This window comes from Chiloscyllium plagiosum, unplaced genomic scaffold (assembly GCF_037043375.1).
Source record: "Chiloscyllium plagiosum isolate Xiang-an unplaced genomic scaffold, Cpla_swu_hap1 HiC_scaffold_3, whole genome shotgun sequence".
In the NCBI taxonomy this organism is placed as follows: domain Eukaryota; kingdom Metazoa; phylum Chordata; class Chondrichthyes; order Orectolobiformes; family Hemiscylliidae; genus Chiloscyllium; species Chiloscyllium plagiosum.
In genome coordinates this window covers 147420175-147445687 of record NW_028270141.1, presented here as the reverse complement: position 1 = coordinate 147445687, position 25513 = coordinate 147420175, and the positions used below count along the sequence as shown (strand labels likewise).

Sequence of the window (25513 nt, the reverse complement as noted above, 5' to 3'; positions counted from 1 at the left end):
TGACTCTGTATCTCATACACCTGCACATCATAAACTCAGCTGCTCCTAACAGTGTTCTGGCTTAACCACATGAATGTAAAGCTGTTGTTGGTTCCACTTCTACATAAGGAAATAGAGATCCTATAGTGTATGGGTCTAGTGTATTATTACCAATCCACGTAAGGGAGGGGAAAAAAGACACTATATGATTGAGTCTTTTATGATAGATATTATCAGGCAATGATTATTAAGGTTAGCCTCAGAAACCTCTCAAAACTTAATTGTTTCAATTTCTACATAACATGGCATCAGTTTGAAATTCACTGGTTGGCCATTTTAAACAAAAGTTTAGAGCAAAAAGAAACGTTTGAAATGTGGTCGCAATAGTAAAGTAGGAAGATGGTCCATGTGAATTCATTCTTTTCAGATCACACCAGCACTGGCAGCAGCTTTGATTTAAAGACACTGCATTTTGGAATTTGGTAATTATTGATGATATCCAAATATTTCATGCGTTTGAAAGGTGTGTCCTGCATCCTGATAGTATTAAAGTCTCATGAGCTGTATGTTTATGAAACTCTTCACACTTCTGAAAATAGTATATTTGCAATCCACTGTCATTAGCTCCGAAACCACATACTGATGTTTTGCAATTACCACTTCTGATTGCAACCTAAGTGCAAAAGGAGTAATTTCACACGTATTCTGTTGTAGTTGTAATAAAATGAGAACTAACATGGTTGAAATTGCATTGATTTTGTTCAGTTGAAATTAGATAGAAATGTAATATTGAAACTCACTGAACTTCAGTTGAGAAAGTGGCTGAACATTAATCTAGGGGGGTGAGATCTTGTCACTGAAGGGCAAAACATCACGTGAACACCATCTGCTCCAAACTGTGTATAATCCTGACTTGGATACGGATCATTGTCACAAAATCCTGAGCTAACCTCATCAGCACACAGACTGCAGCAGTTCAGATTGAAGGTCCACCACTAGAACCTATTAACTTCTAATTCTAAAATTGCCTCTCCTAGTTGTCATCCTGTTTTCATGCATATCCCAGGCATATGAATTAACAGCAGCAGGAATGGGCTGCATGATCTTGCTCTACCACATAATAAGATCATGGTTGATGCGATCACTATATATTCCTGCCTTCTCACAATAGCTTTTCAAGTCCTTGCTCACCAGCAAAAATCTACCTCTGCTATTAAAAATATTTAAATATTCTCTCCTCAAAAGGTAGTAGAAGCCATTCCAAAGACTCGTGGCCTTGGGTGAGAAAAGATTTTGCTTCTTTTTTTGTCTGGATATTACTAAGTTTGCAGACAATACAAAGATAGGTGGAAGGACAGGTAGTGTTCAGGAAGTAGGAAGGCTTCAGACTTGAACAGACTAGGAGAGTGGGCAAAAAGGTGGCAGATGGAATACATTGTGGGAAAGTCAGAGGTTATGCACAGTGGTAGGAAGGTAGGGGCATAGACTATTTTATAAACAGGGAAAGGCTTTAGAAATCTGAAGCCCAAATGAATTTGGGAGACCTAGTTCAGGATCCTCTTAAGGCTAACCTGCAGGTACATTTACCAATTAGGAAGGCAAATGTAATGGTAGCATTCATTTTGAGATGGCTCAATTACAAAAGCAGAGATGTACTGCTGAGGCTGCATAAGAGTCTAGTCAGATTGAATCTGGAATGTCATGAGCAGTTTTGGGCACGGGTCTAAGAATGGTTATGGCCTCTAAGGAGGTTCACAGGAATGTTCAAGGGGATGAAAGGCTCCTCATAAGCGTTGAGGACTCTGGGCCTTTACTTGGGGTTTAGAAGTCTCATTGAAGCTTACAGAATCTTAACAGGCATCTTATACATTCTAGTTTTTGGAATAAAACTATTCTGATTCCTGGTTAAAACTGAGACAGATTCTAAACAAAGCCTCACACCTACAATTCAGTGTCTGACCTGAGATGTCGGGTATGTTCCTATCGCTCTGCCTGTTTGACATGACCGTACAGCACTGACAATGACTTTACAAACACTTGACACACCATCTAACGCTCTTAGTCACCTGCAGAGGTGTATTATCTGACACTGCAGTCGCACTAGTTGTATGATCTTTTGCTCTCTCTGCCTATAAACTTGTCTGTGTGCCTGTCTGTCACTGCACCTGTCAAAAGGGCTGTGCTCTGAAAGCTGGTGTGATTTCAAGTAAACCTGTTGGACTGCAACACAGTGTCCTGTGACTTCTGACTTTGTTCACCCCAATCCAACACCAGCATATCCATATCATTGACAGGCCTGAATACAGTGGGTGTGAAGATGATGTTTCCACTTGTAGGTGAAATTAGGATCCAAGAACACAGCCTCAGTGTGAAGGAACGATCCTTCAGAACTGCAGAATTTCTTCAGCAATAGTGTAGTGCATCTGTGGAACTCACTCTTGCAGAAGGCTGTGGAGTTTAGTTTAGATAAATGTTTGAATTACCAAAAAAGCAAACCCTGACAAGGACAGGACATACCACTCAGGGCCTTAGCATTAATTGTGTGATTTGGAACAGAGAGACCTAGGGGTTTGGGTACATAGTTTATTGGAAGTTGCATCACAGGTAGACAGGGTGGTTAAGAAGGAGTTTAGCACGCTTGCCTTTCATTGTTCAGACCTTTGAACATAGGAGTTGTGACATATTGAGTTTGTACAGGGTGTTGGTGAAGCCTCTTCTAGAGTACTGTGTCCAGTTCTGGTCACCTTGTTACAAGAAGGACCTTGTTAAACTGGAGACTGTTCAGAAAAGATTGATAAGAATGTTACAGAGAATGGAGGGTTCATCTATAAAAATAGACTGGAAAGAATGGGACTTTTTTCACTGGAGCTTAGGTCACCGCTCAACCTCCTAATTGAGTTTTATAAAATCATGAGAGGCATAGAGAAGGTGAATAGCAAAGGTCTTCTTCCTAGGATGGGAAATTCAAAAGTAGGGAACATACTTTGAAGGTGAGAGGGCAAAGATTTGAAAAGGACACAAGCAGGAACATTTTTGCACAGTCTTGTGTGAAATGAACTGCCAGAGGAAGTGGTGGATGCAGGTAAAGTTACAATATTTAAAGAAACTGTGGAGAAGTCATTGAGTTCACCAAGAGTCAGTATTTGGGACCCTCGTTTCTCCTGATTTATATTAATGACCTACGTCTAAGAGCCTAGGAGAAAGTGAGGACTGCAGATGCTGGAGATCAGAGTCGAAAAGTGTGGTGCTGGAAAAGCACAGCCGGTCAGGCAGCAACAGAAGATGAGGAGAGCTCAAAACGTCAATTTTCCTGCTCCTCGGATGTTGCCTGACCTGTGCTTTTCCAGCGCCACACTTTTCAACTACATCTTGGAGACATAAATTACAATGCTTCAAGTTTTTATAATCTATGAAGAGGACAGTTAAGAACTCTAAATGGATATGGACATGTTAGTGGAGTAGACGGCCCATGAAGTTCAATGGAGAGATTTGTAAGGTGATACGTTTTGGTAGAAAGATCATGGAGAGAATGGATGAAATAAAAGGGTATACAGAAACAGAGCGAGATCTTGGTACATTTGTGCATTTGTTTAAGATGGAGGGCATGGTTAATAAACCTTGCAGTATCATAGTGTCATACAGCATGGAAACAGACCTTTTCAGTCCAACCAGTTCATACCGCCCACGTGCCCAAACTAAACTAGTCCCACCTGCCTGCGCTTGGTCCATATCTCCCCTTTTTATAACAAAGGTTTTCCAGCCTATGTTCAGAGAAATGGTTTACCAGGATGTTGCCTGGTCTGGAGATTTTAACTATGAAGAAAGGTTAGATAGACTGGGTTTGTTTTCACTGGAATGCAGGAGGTTGAGGGGTGAGCTGATAAATCTTTAAGATTGTGAATGGCATGGATGGAGTTGAAAGTATTAGGCTTTTTTCCCCCCAAAGTGGAGGGGTCAATTATTAGGGTACACAGGTTCAAAGTGCGGGGGCAGGGTATTCTTAAGAGATGTGCGAGGCAAGTTTTTCACACGGAGGGTAGTGAATGCCTGGAACATGCTGTCAGAGGTAGTGGTGGAAGCTGACACAATTGCAGCATTTAAGACTCACGTGGGCAAGTACACGAATATATGGATCCTGTAAGTGAAGACAGTTTTAGCCTGGAAGGGCAACATGTTAGCGCAGGCTTGGAGGGCTCAAGGATCTATTCCTATGCTGTCTTGTTCTTTGGTTCTGGCTAATTTGGCCTAGCTCCATTCTTGCCCCATTAAAGTCCGCTCTCTCTCAGTTAATTATTCTTACCATGGATTATTCCTTGTTCTTTTCCACAACCATCTTTAACCTATGATACAAGGATCACTATCCTCTAAGTGATCTCTCATTGATACTTGATCTACTTGGTCTAAGTCATTCCCAAGAATCAGGTCTAACAGTACCCGTTTCTTGTTGCAGTAGACACAAACTGCTGTACAAAATTCTCCTGATTACAATTTGCAACTTGTCCTTCTCTGCCCTTAATGTTACCACTGTACCAGTCTATTTAATTAAGATCTGAGATGTGGTGCTGGAAAACACAGCAGGTCAGGTAGCATCCGAGGAACAAGAATCTGGAACACTTGTGTTCACCACTAAACGTGATGTTGTCTTCAGGTCAAAACATTGTTCTGCCTATCACACAAATGAGTAATGTGATATATAAATTTCAGTATCTCTGAGTTCCTGATGAAGAGCATGTGCCCAAAGCGTCGATTCTCCTGCTCCTCGGATGCTGCCTGACCTGCTGTGCTTTTCCAACACCACACTCTCTACTCTGATCTCTAGCATCTGCAGTCCTCACTTTCTCCTATTAAGATGCCCCATTAATATTAATATGTAATGTATAGCTGAAGAAAGACACATTTTATCACAGCTTTTTGCACTCATCCGGGCATTTCGCAAAAATACCAATTTAAGGGGAATACCAACATTTATACTGCATGAGAGGAGAACAGCGATTGGTTGGCAAGTGGACACTGGTCAGGCTTTGCCATGGAGAATGCATCTGATTGACAGCTAATAGCCGGCTTTGTTTAAATTTTAAGCCAGTCAGGTTAATGCTAATTTTGCCTGGGCATTGGCACAAGTTTGCAGCAGTCTGACTGATAATCCTAAATTGTCTGTCAGTGTAGTTTCACTCACTTTCTGCAATTTGCTGGAAAATCCTGAATCATACCTAGTGTTAAACACTGCTGTCTGCTTTGCAAACGTGAGCTGATTGTCACTAACTTGTTCCAAAGAGGTAAAGGGTTGTGCTGATTGATGCGATCCACCAGTCTTTGAGACGTATAGCTTATATGCCTGGCATCTCCCAGACACTGAAATTCATATACCACATTACTCGTTTGTGTGATTGGCTTGAAGACAGCACCTTGTTCGTGGTGAATACAAGTCATCCTACTACTGAAACAGCTAGTTTCACCTTTTGCTGAAACCTTTGGTGCTCACCACTAGCAAGGTGCTGTCTTCATGCCAAAAAGACATTTTGCCAATCACATGAATGAGTAACTTGGTAGATCAGTTGCAGTGCTGGTGTGATGCAGGGTATATAGGCCATATATCTCAAAGGCTAGCAGATTGCATCAAATAGCATTTCATTTGGCTGTTCCCAACAAGCAAGGTACTGACCATACCCAACCAACCTGTACTGGCAAACCTCACAACAGTGTCTAATGTTTAGATGTGATTCTTCAATTGGAAAACATTTACTACTTAATCCAAAATGTGCAAGGGATTACGCTGACGGCATATTTATGAATCTTAGTGTGGCACTTGAGTATGGAAGTTGCATTCACAGGGCCATGTTGTTTTCAGACAGAAAGAACATGTAAAATTACTGCATCTTTTTCAATTTCACAAAATTGGTGCCTGCTATTCTCTGAATTATTTATCAGGGCAATGCTGTAACTAGTCAGTCAACTTGCCTGGTTCAAAATTTAGACAATGTCTGCTATTAACTGTCAATCAGCATTAAGGTGTATTCTCTTTGGCAGCGGCACTAACAATCTGAGACCACTTAACAACCAATCAGAACTCTTCATTCATCCTGAATAAATGTTGATTTTTCCCCTTAAACTGGTATCCTTGCAAATTGTCCTGATGGGTGCAAGGCAAAAAGCTTTGACAAAAATTATTTTTTTTCAGCAATACTCAAGTTCTTGTGCAGCCAAGCGACTGTATCTATAACGCTTGATCTCTCTGTAATTTCCTTGTAGATTTGTTCGTCTACATTCTCCCCATTAGTTGTTGACTACATTAAGCGATAGAATCGCACACATCGTGTTCCTTAGCTCTGGCTCAATCTACATAACCTCTCCTCAAAAGAAAATTCCTCCACACCTCCAGCACAGTGGCTCAGTGGTTAGCACTGCTGCCTCACAGCACCAGGGAGCCTTGTTCGATTCTGGCCTCGGGTGACTGTCTGTGTGGAGTTTGCACATTCTCCCGTTTCTGCATGGGTTTCCTCTGGGGGTTCTGGTTTCCTCCAGGTCAGGTGAATTGGCCACACTAAATTGTCCATTGTGTTCGATGCACTAGTAAGAGGGAAATGGGTCTGGGTGGGTTACCCTCCAGAGGGTTGGTGTGGACTTGTTGGGCCGAAGGGCCTGTTTCCACACTGTAGGGGATCTAATCTAATTTTCTCCAATACTGCATTACTGTTGTTAACCTGAATACCCTGTAACTGAGAATATTTATTTGCCTTTAAGATGGTGTTACCACCATGATATCATAATTCTATGTGGCAATCTGTACCTATAACTCACCAATCATACTTCCTCTATTCCATGCATCCACGTGTATCATTGCCTTCATCAGAATGGAAAACCAGTTAACGAGAAAGACCTCCGGGGTCTCCTGCATGATTCTCTTGGACTTTCAGAAGTATCAGATATATCAAAGTTGGAAAGTTTTGGGCATATTCTAGAAATGGGTTGAAGACAATAATTATTCCAGTTAACTGCAGTGAATAGAAAGGTTCAGATGGGAAACAATTATTTGCAGTAACTAAAGCGATATTCATCAATTATTTGCTTAAGTGAATAGGACTGCTGTCTAAGTATTAGTAGTGCTTGCTAAACTGGAGTGATGCTAAGGAGCTCTGAGAGCCATTGTGTGTCTGATTTTAATCCTCTATAATTCAGTTCTGTCAATGAAAGGCTTTTCTTAATGTTTTGAAACGTTAGCCCATCTCCTGTGAACTAATTCAACTGTCAATCATTTCCACTTGCAGGCTCTTCAGCAAAGGCTCTCGTGAGTTTGAAAGGTGAGAGATTTTATTTTGTATTTTTATCTCCCATATACTGCTTTCTTTTGCATGTCACCATCTTTTCTTACTGAGCCATCCATTAGCCTATTAAACAAGATTGCCACTGTGTTTCAGCAACCTAGAACCTAACAAACTGCCCAGACTATTTCGCATCATACCCTTCTAGCCAATAGAGAAAATGTCTCATTGGTTCCAATCCAGTCAAAACTATTGTTTCCTAGGCAAAAGGCCCAGTGTGAATTTTGTTTTGATCAACCTGTCTAATAATTTGATGACCTACCTCTGGAGCCGGTGAGACCTGATCCTGGGCCTCCTGACGCAGAGGTAGGGAAATCTGCATTCCCTGCATCCTATCTTTTTTAACATAGGGTGTACAAAACTATGTAGAGTACTCAAGATAGGGTTCTAAACAGGGCTTTGCAAATGCATTGCTCAAAACTGGATGCTGTATTTGGTGATTTATAGCCTTCGAGTTACCTCTGCTTTTTAATTTTACCCACCCTCTTTCTATTTTGTTACTGTTTAATCTCCACGACCAACTTAATGGTTGCAACTTTTTTGGAATATACACATTCTAACTGAATCATGGATATAACACATTGAATTTTTTTTAATACATATGTAAAGCTGGTATTTACACTCCAGCCCTACAATCATAGATCCCCGACAGTGTGGAAACAGGCCATTTGGCCCAACAAGTCTACACCGACCCTCCAAGAGTATCCCACATAGACCCATTCCCCTACCCTATAACTCTACATTTCCCCTGCCTACACATCCCTGAACACTATGGGCAATTTAGCATGGCCAATTCACCTAACCTGCACATCTTTGGATTGTGAGAGGAAATCCGAGCACCCGGAGGAAACCCACTCAGACACTGGGAGAATGTGACAATTGCCAGAGGCTGGAATCGAACCCAGGTCCCTGGTGCAGTGAGGCAAGCAGTGCTCACCACTGAGCCACCATGCCACCCCTATCCTTGGAAAGGTCATCTAATATATAACAGTGTGGCTTGCTAGCTGTTTTCAGTGGGCAGTTTAGAATCAACCACATTGCTGTGGGTCTGAACTCTCGGGTCAAACCAGGTAATAGTGTCAGACTTCCCAAATATTACGTTTTGAGATAAATTTGAGATTAAATGGCAATAAATAGAAAGAGGGTGGGAAAAATGTTAAAAAGAGATATTGCTAAAGCTATATAATTGTCTGGAATAATTCATTGGCATTATGGTCACTGTTGCTGTTCATTTTTAATTAGCTGAATTTGAATTCCTATGCTACTGTGATGGGTTTTGAGCGTGCCACTGTCAATCATTAGGCATGTCCTCCAAGTTACTAGAAAGGTAACACTCCACAACCATACCCCAACGATCATATCATTTCAGAAGTGTAACCTTGCTTTAATGTTCAGACTAGGCACTGCTTGAACTTTACTCGCAATTTATGACTGTAATGGTCTGGCCTTCAAATAAACTCTGGTTCCTGTTCTCTTTGGACAATTAGGAAGTCCTGCATGCAGCACGGTAAATTAAATTTTAACATGCATTCTAACAAAATTGTGAACTTATTAGATGGCAAGCATAACACAAAATTGTAATGGAAATCCACAGTCGCTCAGTTATACTCTGAAAAGGACAATGCCAGGTGTCAGCCTTCAGTCAAGGCTGAATATGACCTTTTAGTTTATTGTCAGGAATACCAAACAGGAAATCTTTATCTATTCATATACAATATCACTATCTTTAGACTCCTGATGTCCACTTTTGTGTGTGTGCTTAACTCTTAAAATCATGTCACGAATGGTGCACAGCCTGGCCTGATTATAGGAAAGTTGAATGGCCTGGCATAAATACCTACCTGAATAATTAGTGTTTTGTGCTTCCGAATGTGGGCTGACTTGGGCACTTGAGGTGTGTATAACATTCAGGTAAGTGGTGTAGTATGAGTGGGAGCTTGCAGCGGTTGCTGTTGGCAGCACTGAGAGGTCAGGTATTAAGACAATCATTCAAAGTCAAAGCATTGGCAGAAAAAGGCAAACATTTCTGTGGCTAGCTTCACCAAACTGCTAAGTGAACCCAGAGCTAGTGTTGTCTCCCCACTCTCTCTGATGTGTACAACTTTCCACCATATGTATTCGCCCACCAGGCATCAGCAAGAAAGGGTGAAGGTAGTTTCTGAGACCCAGTGTCTTTGTCTCTAACAGAAGGAAGCCTGTCCAGTACATGGAACGAGAAATACATTGCATTATCCAAGACTCCTCCATGGAAAGGAAGAAACGCCTGCTCTCTTGTTCAGACTGTAAGGCACTTTATTCTATTTGTCATTTTTGAAACAGTTTTTAATGCTTGATGGAAGGGATGAAAGGGAATGCATTCTCTTCTCTCTGCTAAACATTGCTTTGAAAAGAAATGGTGTGTCTGATGACATAACTGGCCAGTTTGATCACGATAAAATGTGGACAACTTTTGTACAGTTTTGTTCTTGAGTAGGACAGCTGACTTGTGAAGGAAAAGTGCTTCAGGTCTACAGTAATTGGATTGGTTGGAAGTAACCTGACCATTCTTCTCCCAGTTCTACATGTAGATTGATTCCCTGCTTGATCCTCCAAAACAATAACATTTCATTGATAGAGCATCTTCAATGGAGTAAACTGCAATTCATAAAAGTATAATAATAAAGAACTAACCCAGAGCAAAAGAAAATTAGGACAATTGTCAAACGCGTGGTGCAAGAGGGATACCTTTAAGCAGCATTTTCAGGGAGAGTGTGCTGAAGATTCAGATATTGTTATTACTATTTGAAAACTCCGGTTTGAAGTTGAAGAACTATGTATTGCATTAGTTTGTTATGTATCTCTATATTGTATGAGTTAAGGGAAGGATGTTTTTGTTTCATTTTTGAGTTCTGAGTAGTGCATCGTTGTTTGGCAATGTGTTTACATGCACTTAAATAAGGCTTTAAGAAGTCCTTAAGGAGAATAGTTCAGTTCTTTAGAAAACAGTGTAGAAGAGAGAAAACCAGGGAATACTGCTTAGCACTAAGGAGTCTTATGACACAGGGAGACTGAGACAGAAAAGTTGTTTAGGGAAGACAGAAGCAACTAAGAGGTCAGTAAATATACCGGTTTCTTTCGGAGAAGCTGGTCATTCAGAGTGACAAGGTCTGTAAAAGCAACACTTCAGTTTAGTAGTCTCCAAAACAATCAATGCAGAAGAAATTAAGTTCTGAGTCGGTGAAGGAGAGAAGCTCCAGAAGCAAGATATGGAAGTGGAGTTGAAGGAACCGACGTTAAGAAATAAGTGAGCCGTGTTAGTAGTTTGTTTAAGTGTCTCAGGAGGAGATGTTGACTAAAGGAAATTGAGTAAATGCAGAAATGCGCCAAAAATAAAACAATTACGGCTATGTCAAATGAACAAGGGTTTTTTTAAAAGTGGAGACAGTCACATTTCACTGAAGTTTGAATATCTGTCAGATTCTTGACAGTAAAAGGGTTGAATTTTTATTTCTGATATTTGTAATAAGTGTCATCTAGCTCCTGTATAGTGTAAAATGTTTTATTTCTTTTTGAGTTAAATGAACTTTTTTTTAAAAGTACTTTGGAAATCTGTGGCAGTTATGTTCAGTGACTGACCACAGTAAACAAATAGCAAAAATAAAACTAATGAAATGAAGCAGAAAGTCTGTGAATTTCTCGAGTGTGCTCGGGACAGTTTCCTACAGCAATATGCCTTGGATGTGACAAGGGGACAAGCAATATCAGATCTAGTAATGAGCAATGAACCTGATTTAATTAGTGACCTAGTTGTTCATGAGCATCTATCAAATAGTGATCATAGCATCAGGTTTCATGTAGCTGATGTAAGAGATGAACTAACTTCAGATACTAGAATTTTGGGTTTTAGTAAGGCAGACTTTAATGGGATAAGACAGAGACTCCACAGTAGACTGGAAAGCTCTGTTAATAGTAAAGCAACTGAGGAACAGCAATGATATTTGAATCTATTTACAAACTGTTTGTACCCATGAGAAGGGAAAGCTTCCCCTCACAACAAAATAGCTGTGGACACGTAAGGGGGTAAGGGACAGCATAAAATTTCAAAAAGGGCAAAGAACAGTACAGATCTCACAGAATAGGATGAATACAAAGACCAAACAGTGGTCTCACAGTAGCTTATAAGACCAGCTAAGAAGGCTTATGAAAGGAAACTTGCGAGGGACAGAAAAGACAATAAGAAGAGATTTAATAGTTATGTAAAGGGAAAGCGATTGGTTAAGAGTATTATTGGTCCACTGAAGGCTGAGAGTGGGATTATTGTCAAGGACCATGGGGAAATGGCAGATATGCTCACCGATTAGTTTGCTTCAGTATTCACAACAGCAATGGAGGATAGCTGACGGGAAATCCGAAAAAAAATCAGGATGAGGGACAGTGTCAAAATAGAATTAGCTGAAGTAAATCATCAATAACGGGGAATTTAATGGAGCTAAAGTGTGACAAATCCACAGGAGCTGATGGTTTCCATCCACGGCTGTTAAAGGAGGTAGGTGAGCACATTGCCGCTGCTCCTAATCATAATCTTTCAGAGTTCCCTAGATTCGGGAAGTGTACCTCTGGATTGGAAATTTACTCTCATGTCACTTTTAAGAAGGGTGACAGAGGGAAACCAGGGAATTACAGATCAGTTAGCTCAACACCTGTGATGGGGAAATTGTCAGAGTTGATAATCACGGTTCATCAGCTCAAAATTTCAGTTAATCAGGGAAAGTCAGCATGGAGCCATGAACAGTAGGTCATGCCTGACAAACATCATAGAGTTTTTTGAAGAGGTGATATAGGTGGTAGATAGATGTTGTTCATGTAGACTTTCAGAAGGTATATGATGAAGTCCTGTACGAGCTGAGTGAAAACCTACAGGTTTGAGGGTAAATCATTGACGTGTAGGAAATGGTTTGAGTCTAGGAAATAGAGATTTGGAATAATGAGTAGGTATTCAAATTGGCAGGATATGGTTAGTAGTATCCGGCGGGGATTTGTGTTGGGGCCTCAATTATTCACAATAATCATTTGGATAATGGCATAAAATGTCAAATATCCAAATTTGCTGATGGCACAGAATCGGTCAGCATTGTGCAGTGTTGATGACAGGATAGAATTACAAAAGGGTATTGTTAGATTAAGGTGAATTAGCAGAAAGCTGTGGCAGATGGATTTTAATATAAGGAAGTGTAAGGTTATCCATTTCGGATGGGAGATTTTTTTTAGAACCAAGTTAAATATAGTGCATGTCCAATGGAATTTGGGGATTCAGGTGCCTCCCTCTTTAAAATCCCACAAGCAAGGTGCAGAAAATCATCCAAAAGGCTAATGTAATGCTGGCCTTTATACCTAAAATGGCTGGATTATAGGGATGCAGACATTACGCTACAATTATACAAAACCCTAGTTAGACCCCACTTGGAGTACTGAGAGCAGCACTGGGCACCACATTTTCAGGAAGATATTTTGTCTGGTGGCAATTCAATGGAGGTTTGTTGACACAGGTTGATACCTGGACTTCAGGGGTTAAATTATGAGGAAAGATTTGGTTTTTGTTGATTAGAATTTAGAAGCTGAAGGGTGATCTGATCAAGGTTTTCAGGACATTAATAGGAAAAGGCAGGATAGACAGGTAAACTATTTTCACTTGTTGAAAATTCTACAATCAGAGGGCAATAGTAAAGAATTGGAGCGGCCATTCAGGAGAGATGGTAGAAAGCACGCAAAGAGCCACAGAGGTTTGGAACACTCTTCCTCAATCGGAAGCCAATGCTAATTCAATTGTTAAGTTTATACCTGAGATAACCAAATTTTTATTAAGCAAGGGTATCAAGGGATATCAGCCCAAATTGGGCATATGGAGTTGGGTGACAGATTAGCCATGATCTTATTGAATGGTATGACAGGCTTGAGGGACTAAATGGCCTACACCCGTTCCTATGGGACTTAACCATGGGATCTGACTTGGTCTAGTATTACTGTCAGCTGGGATCACAGAGAAATCTAGATAAGCCCTAACTACCGCTGATGGGACAGGGTGCACAAGTGACCCATCTTGGAGGATGACTGGGAAATCTGGGAATTGTAAGGCTGATAGGATTTCAGCGATGGGCAGGGGAGAATATAGAACATTGAGATGAAAATTTGGTATGTCAATGAACACTGTGGTGATGAGTGGAAAAAGATCTTGTGCAAAACAACGCATGCAGTGAGACTGTAGATTTCAGAGCAGTAATGCAACACGGTGGGCAGCACGGTGGCACAGTGGTTAGCACTGCTGCCTCACAGTGCCAGAGACCCGGGTTCAATTCCCGCCTCAGGCGACTGACTGTGTGGAGTTTGCACATTCTCCCCGAGTCTGCGTGGGTTTCCTCTGGGTGCTCCGGTTTCCTCCCACAGTCCAAAGGTGTGCAGGTCAGGTGAATTGGCCAAGCTAAATTGCCCGTAGTGTTAGGTGAAGGGGTAAATGTAGGGGGATGGGTTTGGTTGGGTTGCGCTTCGGCGGGTCGGTGTGGACTTGTTGGGCCAAAGGGCCGGTTTCCACACTGTAAGTAATCTAATCTAATCTAAGCTAATGAATCCCCTGTCATAGCAGAAACATACCAAGTGTTGACAGCAAACCTCTGACCAGATTGTGTCAATAAAATTATTGGATAGTTTGTTTCCTTCTACTCAGAACATGGAAATGTCCACTCTCCGTCCATTGACTCATTGTCTAAATGTGTGACATTGAGTAGTCCACCCAGAAAACAGGTCACCCATAGTGGACTTAACACCCAGTGACATTTATATCAGTAGTTGTGTTTAGATTCAGTGGAATCAGGTGAACAGGGAAGTTGGGAGTAAAACATTTTTAAGTGTTTCTAAGCACAGCCTTAATTTGCTATTTCTTACAAAATTACTAAAATGGTATGGTATTTTGGGTAATATCTAAAGATTCTTAGCACTTGTATTCCTTAATGTAGGTCACATTCATAAATGGTGGCTCTGTCCATTTGCTTTTAAAGTATTGACTCCAGATACCTGATGCCACTTAGTGTGAAATTTAATGACCTACTTGTCTCATTTTCTCTTCATAATGGATATTGTGGCCTGAATTATTTCTGTAATTCCATTCCCACACCAGTAAATCTCCTTTGGTGTTGTTTCTGCTGAGTCAGAAGGTCCACTGTTTAATGGCAATAAGTAAATAGTTTGGAAGGCAGGTCAAGTACAGACACTGACAAAAACTAGTTAGGTTGAATAGCCTGTTTCTGTATTGTAAATTCTGTGTAACAAAGGTGACAGAAGGAAAACCAGAAAGTAATTGAAGAACTTTCAGAGCGTGAACTTGTAGGTTGAACATTTTACACTTTAATACAATAGGATAGTTCTGACTGTCTCACTTTGCTATTGAAACAAAACTATTTTTTTTTTCACAAACGGAGGCAGAATGTTGTCCATTTCACACTGGTTTCTGCCCTGGGCACTCAAATACACAAGTGTCTGACCTTTTTTCCCAGCTGACCTTCATTTATTTTTGCAAGAGGCCTGGCTGTATTATTGATCAGTATCCTGAAAGGTCAGATTAGCAGCAAAACATCACAGCCATGCTAAAGAATCTCTCATATTAACAACGGAGATTATGTCATCAGACTATTTGTGCCAGGGCTGATTTCAAATCTGGAGGTCTGCCTCAGAGAATTCACCCGTGTGAACGGGCTTCTTATGAGTTGAGTGATAGTACTGCATTTACTCCATTGTCAGAGCAGGGAGATAGATACCAGACATTTATTGACACAGTCTGTCACTGAAGTTCAGTATATTCTTTCAGCTTCCTCCCTCAAATTTACAGCATTTAAAGCCTAAGTTCATTGTTGGCAGAGCAAGCTTTTATTTAAATCCTGACCTGCTGGTAGTTCTCTTGCTGTAAACTTATCCATATTGAGTTTCCAGTCTGGACTCTTGCTTTCCTATTGTGAATGGGCTGGCTGGATCTTCTGAGGATGCCTTTATTCTACTATTTGCTCTGTGTTTGGGCTGTTTTATCATTTGTTATTAAATGGTCAAAAGTGCATTCAATGCTCAGGAGTAATTATATGGATTTGCAGAGCAAAGAGGTACAAGCCAACATCCGTCCACATCATGTCTCGAGCCTCTCCCAACCACATCGCTCCCATTTACTACTAGGAGCAATATCTAGGGCCCTCTGTGCCCATGATGAGCTAGGGGCAGCACTGGGGTCCATGAGTACTGTCCCTGTTTGTGCTGCATCCCACCAACCCAGAGAGGCCATGTCTGAATGTCCCACAATCAGTGTGATCCCAGGTTTGTACCAATGCAAATGTGGAGAAGAAGAGTATTGGCACCACATTGACACACACCTCCCACCCCGCAGTGCAGCCTTTCTTACCTGCTGTCTATTCCCATGTATTCCAGGCTGGTTGAATAAACCCTTGTCACTAGCTGCTGTAACGATTTATGAGCTAAATGAGTCCTGCTGTTAAACCACAGCTGAGTGCATTGCCCTGTGAGAACCAGGCAGCTCCCGGGTCAGATCCTCTGTTTATTCCAGAGTAGTTGGTGAAAATGGCTCTGAGAACTTTCTATTTGAAATTGAGGATCAACTTCGACTCCTGCCCCAGATCCCTGTCCAGAAGAGTGTGCGTGTATAAACGCAAGGTTGTGGAAATGATCAGCTCTGCCTGTGAGGCCCTCTCAGTCAAATGCCAGGTCTGTACTATTGTTTTCATCTCAGCTCAGCATTGGAAATGTCCGGAAAGATAAAATGCTGGAAGGTATAGAAAACATAGCCAATGAGGAGGTTGGCACCTTGATTCAGCAGAAAGTGGCTTAGAGTCATACAGCATGGAAACAGACCCATCGGTCCAACCAGTCCATGCTGACCAAGTTTCCCAAAATAGAACTAGTTCTGCTTTGCCTGCAATTAGCCCATATCCCCCTAAACCTTTTCTAGTTGATGTACCTGTCCAAATGTCATTTAAATGTTGTAACTGGACAAGCAGTTACCACTTCCTCTGGCAGTTTATTCCATATACGAACCACCCTCTGTGAAAAAGCTGCCCTCTCAGGTCTCTTGTAAATCTTTCTCCTCTCACCTTTGAAAATGTCCCCTAGTTTTGAGCTCCCCCCACCTTGGGGAAAAGACCATTATTATTCACCACTAAATTGGTGAGGTTCCTTAGATCATCTACATGTTACTCTGTAATAATATATTTGTGATGTTAGGACAATCCCAGTAATTGATAGAAATCTCTTCTTGTGTCTGTGGATCTGACTTTTGGTGCAATGTTGTATTCATTCAGCCAACAAGAAGCATGAAAAGGAGATGCCTGTTGAGTGAAGAGGAGGAGAGGCAGCTGCAGAGCACCAAGTCTCCCAAAAGGAATCCGCGAGTTGCCATGCAACCTCAGGTATGACCTCCATAAGTATGAAAAAAATGTTTTCTGACCCATTTCCTGCACTTCAGCCCTCGCCTCCCCCCCCCCCCGCCACAGCAACAATCGGGTCCCTCTTGTCCTCATCTACCATCCCACCGACATCCACATCCAGAGGATCATTAGCTGCTGAACCTGTCACATTCAGCGAGATGTCACCACCAGACCCACATTCCCCTCCCATCCCCTCCCTTGTCAGCCTTGCACGAGGTCTGTTCCCATCCCAGGACACCCTGGTCCACTCCTCCTTCACGACCAACACCCCCTCACAGCCCCATGGCACCTTCCCCTGCAACTACAGAAGGTGTAATACCTCCCATTTATTTCCTTTCTCCTCGGTATCCAAGGGCCCAAACACACTGTCCAGGTGAAGCAATGCTTTACCTGCACTTCACTCAATCTCGTTTACTGTACTGACTGTTTACAATGCGGTCTCCTCCACATTGAGGAATTGAAGTGTGGATTGGGCGACCGCTTTATAGAACGCCTTCATTCTGTCTGCAAAAATGACCCCGAGCTTCCAGTTGCGTGTCACTTCAACACCCCACCCTGTTCTCTGGTCAGCACCTGTCTCAGGCTAGCTGCAGTGCTCTTGCGAGGCTCAGCGCAAGCTGGAAGAACAGAAGCTCAGTTTTGGGGCTTGGGAACTATACAACCTCTGGACTCAATATCAAGTTCCCTAATGTTAGGGCTTGATTCACCTTCTCCAAGACCTTACCTCAACCCCCACACACCAGGGCTTGTTATCCGAAGACCGCTATTACACACAACCCACTGATAGCTGCTAATAATCCCCATTGTTAACTTCATTTTCCTAAGCTGATGGTTATCCGCTCCTTTATCTGTCTGACTGTTCTTCTCTTTTCTTGGCTCTATTTTCACCCATCGTTTACTCTCTACCCCCTCTCCCCCACCTTATCGTCTGCATGAAAAAAAAACTTGTTCCTAGTTACTATCAGTTCTGAGGAAGGGTCATTGGACCCAAAACGTTAACTCTGATTTCTCACCACAGATGCTGCTGGACCTGCTGAGCTTTTCCAACAATTTTTGTTTTTGTTTCTGATTTCCAGCATCTGCAATTCTTTCTTTTTTTTTTGTTTTATGATTGGCTGATGTGAAGAGCTTTGTTAGAAAAGTTCACAGGATAAAAGTTTGTCTGCAGTGTGTATGATCTCTGACTAAAAGACAGGCTTGCGAGCAGCTGTAACATCGGCCAGAGCAGCCTGATGGTCCATGTTAAGCCTCCAGCAACTCACTTTATTCTTTGTCGGGGAAGTCTCTCCTGCCTACTTTGCACTTGTGAAAACCACTCCAACCAGATAAAATGAGAATAACTCCAAAATCATACGAGGTAGAACCAAGGATGTTGTTCCTAAGCCAAATGTAAAGTGCTGGTTGTAACAGATTGAGTGCTGTCTTGTTCTCACTGAATCATGTCAATAAATATTTCTGGGAGGAGCTTGAAAATGACCTCACACCAACAAACGCCAAAGACACCTGGTGCTTTCAGTCTTCAAAGGGAGTGACTGAGCAGAGAATTTGCTTCAGTATATAACATGACCAAATAGAGCAGTAAATTGAATTATGATAACAGGACATGGCTTAAAATGGCAAGCCTAGCCTTAGCACTGGGAGAATTTGGAGTGTACTGTGATCTTGAAATGAATTTTCTAAAACAGTAGTGGGGCAAAAAGACTGAACTTACTCAACAAACACCTGGATTGTTATTGGGAGACAAGAAGATTTCTTTCCAGATAGTTGACTGCAGTTACCTGTGATGTCCTCTTTGCTGCTGTTTACCCTAAGGAACTGGCTGTATTACATACGGATGAAGCCCAGAACCCTGAAACTCTATTATACAGTAACACACTAGTTTTACTCTGAAGGTTGCATTTTTACTCCTGAAGACAATTGTGAGCAAGTTACTGAAATACTTATTCTCCTCATGTCTGAGGAAGTTGATGCTAAATAGTGACATTTGTCTTTCAGTACAGGACTGAGTGTTAACCTCAAACACTCTAGACCAGGGTTGGCCTTGGCCCTGGCCCTGGAAATGCTCCTGACCTGGCTCAGACTGGAATTGGTCCTGAAACTTCTCCTGGCCCAAGATTTAGATGCAATCTAAAACTGCTGATTTCTGCTTCAACAGGTAGCAGCTCTTTCAACAACAGTGATGTTTTTCAGTTTCTCCCTACACCAGTCATCCGAAAGCTTCTGACCTTGCCACACTTTGGTCTTCTGGGTTTTTGATTCTTGCCTATTTAGAAATGGAGCCAAGGCTGTCCAAACACATTCCTCACGGTGTTTGTAAAGTCAAAAGGTTTTCGCTCTATTACTGTGGGTTGGCTTTGACACACGTGTAACAAGTCAGTGTAAGCAAAACCCCTCCCCCCAACATAATGTCTGGAATTTTGCTGTTTCCTCATCAAAACTTAAAACATTCAAATTCAGTCTTTTTAAACATCATTTTGTTTTTTAAATGTGCATATCTTTTCTATTTTCAATAAACTTGATCTCTTGTCAGAAATATTCTGCAACCATGGCAACGCCTGATAAGAAGGTCGCCCAGAAGATTGGTTTGCGCCTGAGGAACTTGCTGAAACTTCCCAAGGCCCACAAGTGGTGTATCTACGAGTGGTTTTACTCAAATATCGATAAGTATGTTTCATCTGACTTGCCTGATATTTAATTCTGCAAGTTGTGCATTTCTTTCTCTATCCCTTGTGTGCAGATTCTAATCCATTCTGTTTCTTAGGCCACTTTTTGAGGGCGATAATGATTTCTGCGTGTGCCTGAAAGAGTCCTTCCCAAACCTAAAAACTAGGAAACTGACCAGAGTCGAGTGGGGCAAAATCCGGAGGCTAATGGGAAAGCCCCGACGGTAAGTGTAGCGAGGAGAGTGATAACACAAGCACACAGCTTCAGAACTCAAGACCCAAGTCCATCTCAGAAGTCTCACAGCACCAGCTAATAGTCCAACAGGTTTATTTGGAATCACAAGCCCCAAGCAGACCTCCGAAAGCTTGCGATTTCACATAAACCTGTTGGACTATAACCTGGTCATGAGACTTTTGACTTTGGTCCACCCCAGTCCAACACCAGCACAACCACATCGTCATGGTCCCATTGTGAATTTATCTCTGGGCAGCTGCCTAAGTCATAGCCATAGAGATGTACAGCATGGAAACAGACCCTTCAGTCCAACCCGTCCTTGCCGACCAGATATCCCAACCCAATCTAGTCCCACCTGCCAGCACCTGACCCATATCCCTCCAAACCCTTCCTATTCATATACCCATCCAAATGCCTCTTAAATGTTGCAATTGTACCAGCCTCCACCACATCCTCTGGCACCTCATTCCATACATGTACCATGTTCTGTGTGAAAAAGTTGCCCCTTAGGTCTCTCTTTTTATATCTTTCCCCTCTCGCCCTAAACCTATACTCTCTAGTTCTGGACTCCCCGACCCCAGGGAAAAGACCCTGCCTATTTATCCTATCCATGCCCCTCATAATTTTATAAACCTCTATAAGGTCACCTCTCGGCCTCCGCGCTCCAGGGAAAACAGCCCCAGCCTGTTCAGCCTCTCTCCCTTTAGCTCAAATCCTCCAACCCTGGCAACATCCTTGTAAATCTTTTCTGAACCCTTTCAAGTTTCACAACATCTTTCCGATAGGAAGAAGACCAGAATTGCATGCAATATTCCAACAGTGGCCTAACCAATGTCCTGTACAGCTGCAACATGACCTCCCAACTCCTGTACTCAATACTCTGACTAATAAACAGAAGCATACCAAACGCTGCCTTCACTATCTTATCTACCTGTGACTCCACTTTCAAGGAGCACTCCAAGGTCTCTTTGTTCAGCAACACTCCCTAGGACCTTACCATTAAGTGTAAAAGTCCTGCTAAGATTTGCTTTCCCAAAATGCAGCACCTGGCATTTACCTGAATTAAACTCCATCTGCCACTTCTCAGCCCATTACCAAAACTGCTAGATGGGTTTGAGCATCCAATTGGTTTGCTGATGTAGCTTCAGCGAAAGTAACCCTGCTACTTCTGCCTGGCCTACTTGCATCCCCTGTTTCACAGTCCTGACCCATTGCCCCTGTGGAGTGATCTAACAAGCTGCAACGTTGTCCAAACAGTATCTCTGACTGTGTAAGGAAGTTGAACAAGTGTTGAATCTGGTTTGCAGTGTTCATTGACCGCATTGCAGGCTAAGAGACAAAGGCAGCAATTTGCTGTACAATAATAACCCCTGTAATAATGTACATTGTGCAGTAGCCACTTCACAGGAACATTATAAATCAAAGTATGACATTGAGCCACACGGGGAAGCGTTGGGTGAGTTGATCACGACTTGCCTAAAGAGGGGTTAGGGAGAGAAGTTTAGAGCTCAGGCCCTAGGCACACGAAGGTATCTCCACTTTGGTGGAGCAATGAATAGCAGGGATGCTCAAAGACCTGAATGCAGATCGTCAAGTTGTGAGCCAGGAAAGAATAAAGACAGAATGGTGAGGCAAGACATTGATTGACTGACTGGGAGCCCATATAGGTCTGTAGAATAGAATAGAATCCCTAAAATGTGGAAACAAGCCCTTCGGCCTAACAAGTCCACACCTACCCTCCAAAGAGTAACCCACCTAAACCCATTCCCTACCCTATTAGTCTACATTTACCCTGACTAATGCACCTAACCTACACATTCCTGAACACTATGGGCAATTTAGCTTGGCCAATTCATCTGACCTGCACATGTTTGGATTATGAGGAAACCGGAGCACCCGAAGGAAACCCACACAGGCACTGGGAAAATGTGCAAACTCCAGGATTCGAACCTGGGTCTCTGGCGCTGTGAGGCAGCAGTGCTAACCACTGAGCCACCAAGTAAGATAGGGGTGTTAGAGGAACAGGGTTTGATACAAGTTAAGATTGGGGCAGCAGAGCTTTTGATGACCAAGTTTAAAGAAGGTAGGATATAGCAGACCAGCTATAACTGTTTAATATTATCAAGTCTAAAAGCAACATTTAAGGTTTCAGTTATAGAGGAGCTGAGATGGGTAAAGTGGGTGATGACCGATCACAGTGGTGGTGTGAATATGTAATCAGGAGCTCATCTCAAGTTCTGAGATATGACCCATAATTGTCTGGTTTAGTCGCATACTGTCTGGGAGAGGATTGGGTTGAATGCTAGGGATTGGAAACTGAAAACATTGGTGTCCATCTTTCCAGTATTTAAATTGGAGAAAATTTCTGGTCATCCCATACTGAATTTTAGATGAGCAGTCTGACAATTTAGCAAAGCAGAAGAGTTAAGAGTGGTGGCAGTGAAGTGTAACTGGATATTATTAGCGTACATATGAAAACAAATGCTGTGCCTTTGAATGTCTGTGGGGTTTCACACAGGGAGGTCAAGGTTAGATCCTTGAGGGACACAAGAAGAGAAAGTGACAATGATGATTGATGAGAGTAGGGCAATGGATATTGTCTACATGGACTTTACTGAAGCATTTGACAAGGTCCATCATGGTAGACTGGAATCTACAGTGAGTTGGCAAGCGGGATATAAAATTGGCTTGGTCCCAGAAGACAGAGGATAGTTTTAGCGGGGTGATGGTCCACGAGGATTGGTACCAGGACCTTTTGTTTGTAATATATATAAATGATTTGGATGAAAATAAAAGTGGTCTGATTAGTAAGTTTGCAGATGTCAGAAAAATTGGAGTTGTGGATAGTGAGGAAGGTTTTTAAAGGATACAACAGGATCTAGATCAGTTGGAAAGTTGGGTAAGAAATGGCAGATGGAGCTTAGACTGGGCAAATGTTTGAAGATCAAATGCAAAAGGTATGTATAAAGTAAATGACAGGACCCTTAGGATGATTACTATGTAGAGGGATCTTGGAGTGCAAGTCCATAGCTCCCTGTAAGTGGCAACACAAGTGGATAACGTTATAAAGAAGGCGTTTGGCATGTTTACCTTTATCAGTCGGGCCATTGAGGGCCAAAGGTTGCCAAGTCATGTTGCAGTGATTATAAAACTCTTAGTTAGGTCACATTTGTACTGATATGTATGTAGTTCTGGTTACCACAACATGGCTATGGAAAGGATGCAAAAGAGGTTTACCAGGATGTTGCCTGGATTGGAGCGTATTAGCTATAGTGAGAGGTTGGACAAACTCAGATTGTTTTCACTGGAATGCCAGAGGCTGATGGGCAACCTGGTAGAAGTGTATAAGATTGAGAGGCATGGATAGGGTAGATAGTCAGAGTCTTTTTCCCAGGGTGGACATGTCAAATATTAGAGGGCATAGGTTTAAAGTAAGACTGGTAAAGATTAAAGGAGATGTGCAGGGCAAGTTTTACACAGAGGGTGGAGGTGGCAGGAGAGGTGGTAGAATCAGATACAATAGTAACATTAAAGAGGCATTTTGACAGACACAAGAAAAGGCAGGGAATAGATGGATATGAACCATGTGCAGGCAGCTGGGATTAGTTTAAAGTTAAAAATCTCTCAACACCAGGTTATAGTCCAACAGGTTTAATTGGAAGCACACTAGCTTTGGGAGCGATGCTCCTTCATCAGGTGATTGTGGAGGGCTCGATCGTAACACAGAATTTATAGCAAAAATTTGCAGTGTGATGTAACTGAAATTATACATTGAAGAATTGATTGTCTGTTAAGCCTTTCATCTGTTAGAAAACAGTGATAGTTTCACTTCTTTCATATGTAAATCACAAAACCTTTTTTGTTTTAAAAAGTTGCATTCTCGGGTTAGCTGTTAACAATGATAGCTAGACAATATGTTGAAGGTGTTAGCCCCCCTGTGTTCTCTGTCTATGACCTGATGTTTAGATTGATTCCAATCTAAAAAGTGAAATAACAGAGTTTTACATAAATTCATGCAGTTTTTGAGCTCAGAGTTCGACATGAATGGATGTGGTTTTTGAGCAAAGTGCAATGTAACTCTGAAAGTACCAAAAAAAAGTTTGTGTAAAACTCTGTTATTTCACTTTTTAGATTGGAATCAATCTAAACATCAGGTCATAGACAGAGAACACAGGGGGGGCTAACACCTTCAACATATTGTCTAGCTATCACCATTGTTAACAGCTAACCCGAGAATGCAACTTTTTAAAAAAAAGGGTTTGTGATTTACATATGAAAGAAGTGAAACTATCACTGTTTTCTAACAGATGAAAGGCTTAACAGACAATCAATTCTTCAATGTATAATTTCAGTTACATCACACTGCAAATTTTTGCTATAAATTCTGTGTTACGATCGCCTGATGAATCGCCTCCACAATCACCTGATGAAGGAGCGTCGCTCCGAAAGCTAGTGCTTCCAATTAAACCTGTTGGACTATAACTGGTGTTGTGTGATTTTTAACTTTGTACACCCCAGTCCAACACCGGCATCTCCGAATCGGGATTAGTTTAGAATGGCTTCATGGTGAGCACACATGATGGGCTGAAGGGCCTGCTTCTGTGCTGTACTGTTGGCAGTTTGACTTGGTGTGATAGTGGCAGGGTGGGACACATCAGATTTCAGGCTTGTGGGCTTCTTGCTCTGATTGTTGGGAGTGTGAATGGAGGAGATGTAGGAGGCATTTAAGATGACCAAAACTGGATGTAAGCACAGCCAGAGCCAGCTAGAAGGAAGCATATGATGGGCTGCTGTTGTTCCTTTTGTAGATCTTTTCATTTGTCCATTTGCAGGGTCCCCTATTTCAGCCAGCATTCCCTCATTCAATGCAATTCTGTTGGAAATGGGCACATGCTCACTTCTGGGGCTGAGCTGAACTGCCTTGGAGCAGGTCGACCAAGTGTGGTGGCGGCACTACTCCTTGCTAATCCAACAAACTGCACCCCCACTGTGGGAGAGCAGCAGCTGGGGAACTTCGTGTAGCCCAGGACCCCAGAAAATATGTTACAGCCTGCAAGCATTCAGCGGTCTCTGTCAGCTGTTTACCAGGGCACGCAGACACTGTGAGATAAAGGTTACTGATTTAACTCACCTAGTTTCCTCTGTCCTGTTTTTGCTGCTTTTCCTTCCCTGCAGTGATGTTGATAAGCAGCAGTTTCAAAATCAGAGCAGAAGGGGAAACACAGTCAGTGAAGAGTAAAGATGAGGACGTAGAGATACACACCTACTAAACCTAGCATAAAACAGTACAGACTCAGGTGTTTAACCTAAGATTCTGTAAAACTTAATCCAGAACTACCTTATTGTAGTGATGTGACTCACTGGGCTCCCTCTGATAAAGGGAGCTCCTAAGGTCTAGGGGGATAAAAAAACGGTACATGGTGATTACAGCCAGCGAGTTGGAGGTGTAGCTGGCAGACAATTGTAACCCTTTCTCCTCTGCTGCAGCTGTTCGGCAGCTTTCTTCGCTGAAGAGCGGGCTGCCTTACAACACAAACGACAGAAGATCAGACTCCTGCAACAGAGGAAGGTGACAGAGCTGTCTCAGTACAAAGACCTCCCAGATGAGATCCCATTACCTCTAGTCATAGGAACAAAAGTCACCGGTAAGTCAGTCACCCCTGCATTATTCTGCTTTTTGTGATCACACCCCACTGCTTTCACTCTAATTATTGTGCACGGCTCTAATCTCCATATTACAAAAAGCACAGAAGAGGGTCTAAGAATGATGTCAGAATTGAGGAGTTATACCGATCATGAACAAGCTGAGACTTGGAAGCACTAGCTTTCGGAGCGCCGCTCCATCAGGTTCATCACAACCACCTG

General features: G+C 42.2%; 1 protein-coding gene across 3 annotated transcripts in view; it reads left to right on the top strand.

The window, feature by feature from the left end:
- Positions 1-25513, top strand: part of lin9 (lin-9 DREAM MuvB core complex component) — a 116494-nt gene that overhangs the window by 57837 nt on the left and 33144 nt on the right. For 2 of the 3 annotated variants that reach the window (XM_087984165.1, XM_043687285.2), the window contains exons 2-7: positions 7245-7277; positions 9486-9580; positions 16625-16732; positions 19281-19414; positions 19512-19637; positions 25136-25293. In XM_087984165.1, coding sequence (XP_087840291.1) covers positions 7245-7277; positions 9486-9580; positions 16625-16732; positions 19281-19414; positions 19512-19637; positions 25136-25293 — 654 coding nt within the window. Of the gene's footprint in view, positions 1-7244; positions 7278-9485; positions 9581-16624; positions 16733-18757; positions 18906-19280; positions 19415-19511; positions 19638-25135; positions 25294-25513 lie in introns of those variants that run through there. The other variant, XM_043687284.2, reaches the window with a different exon arrangement.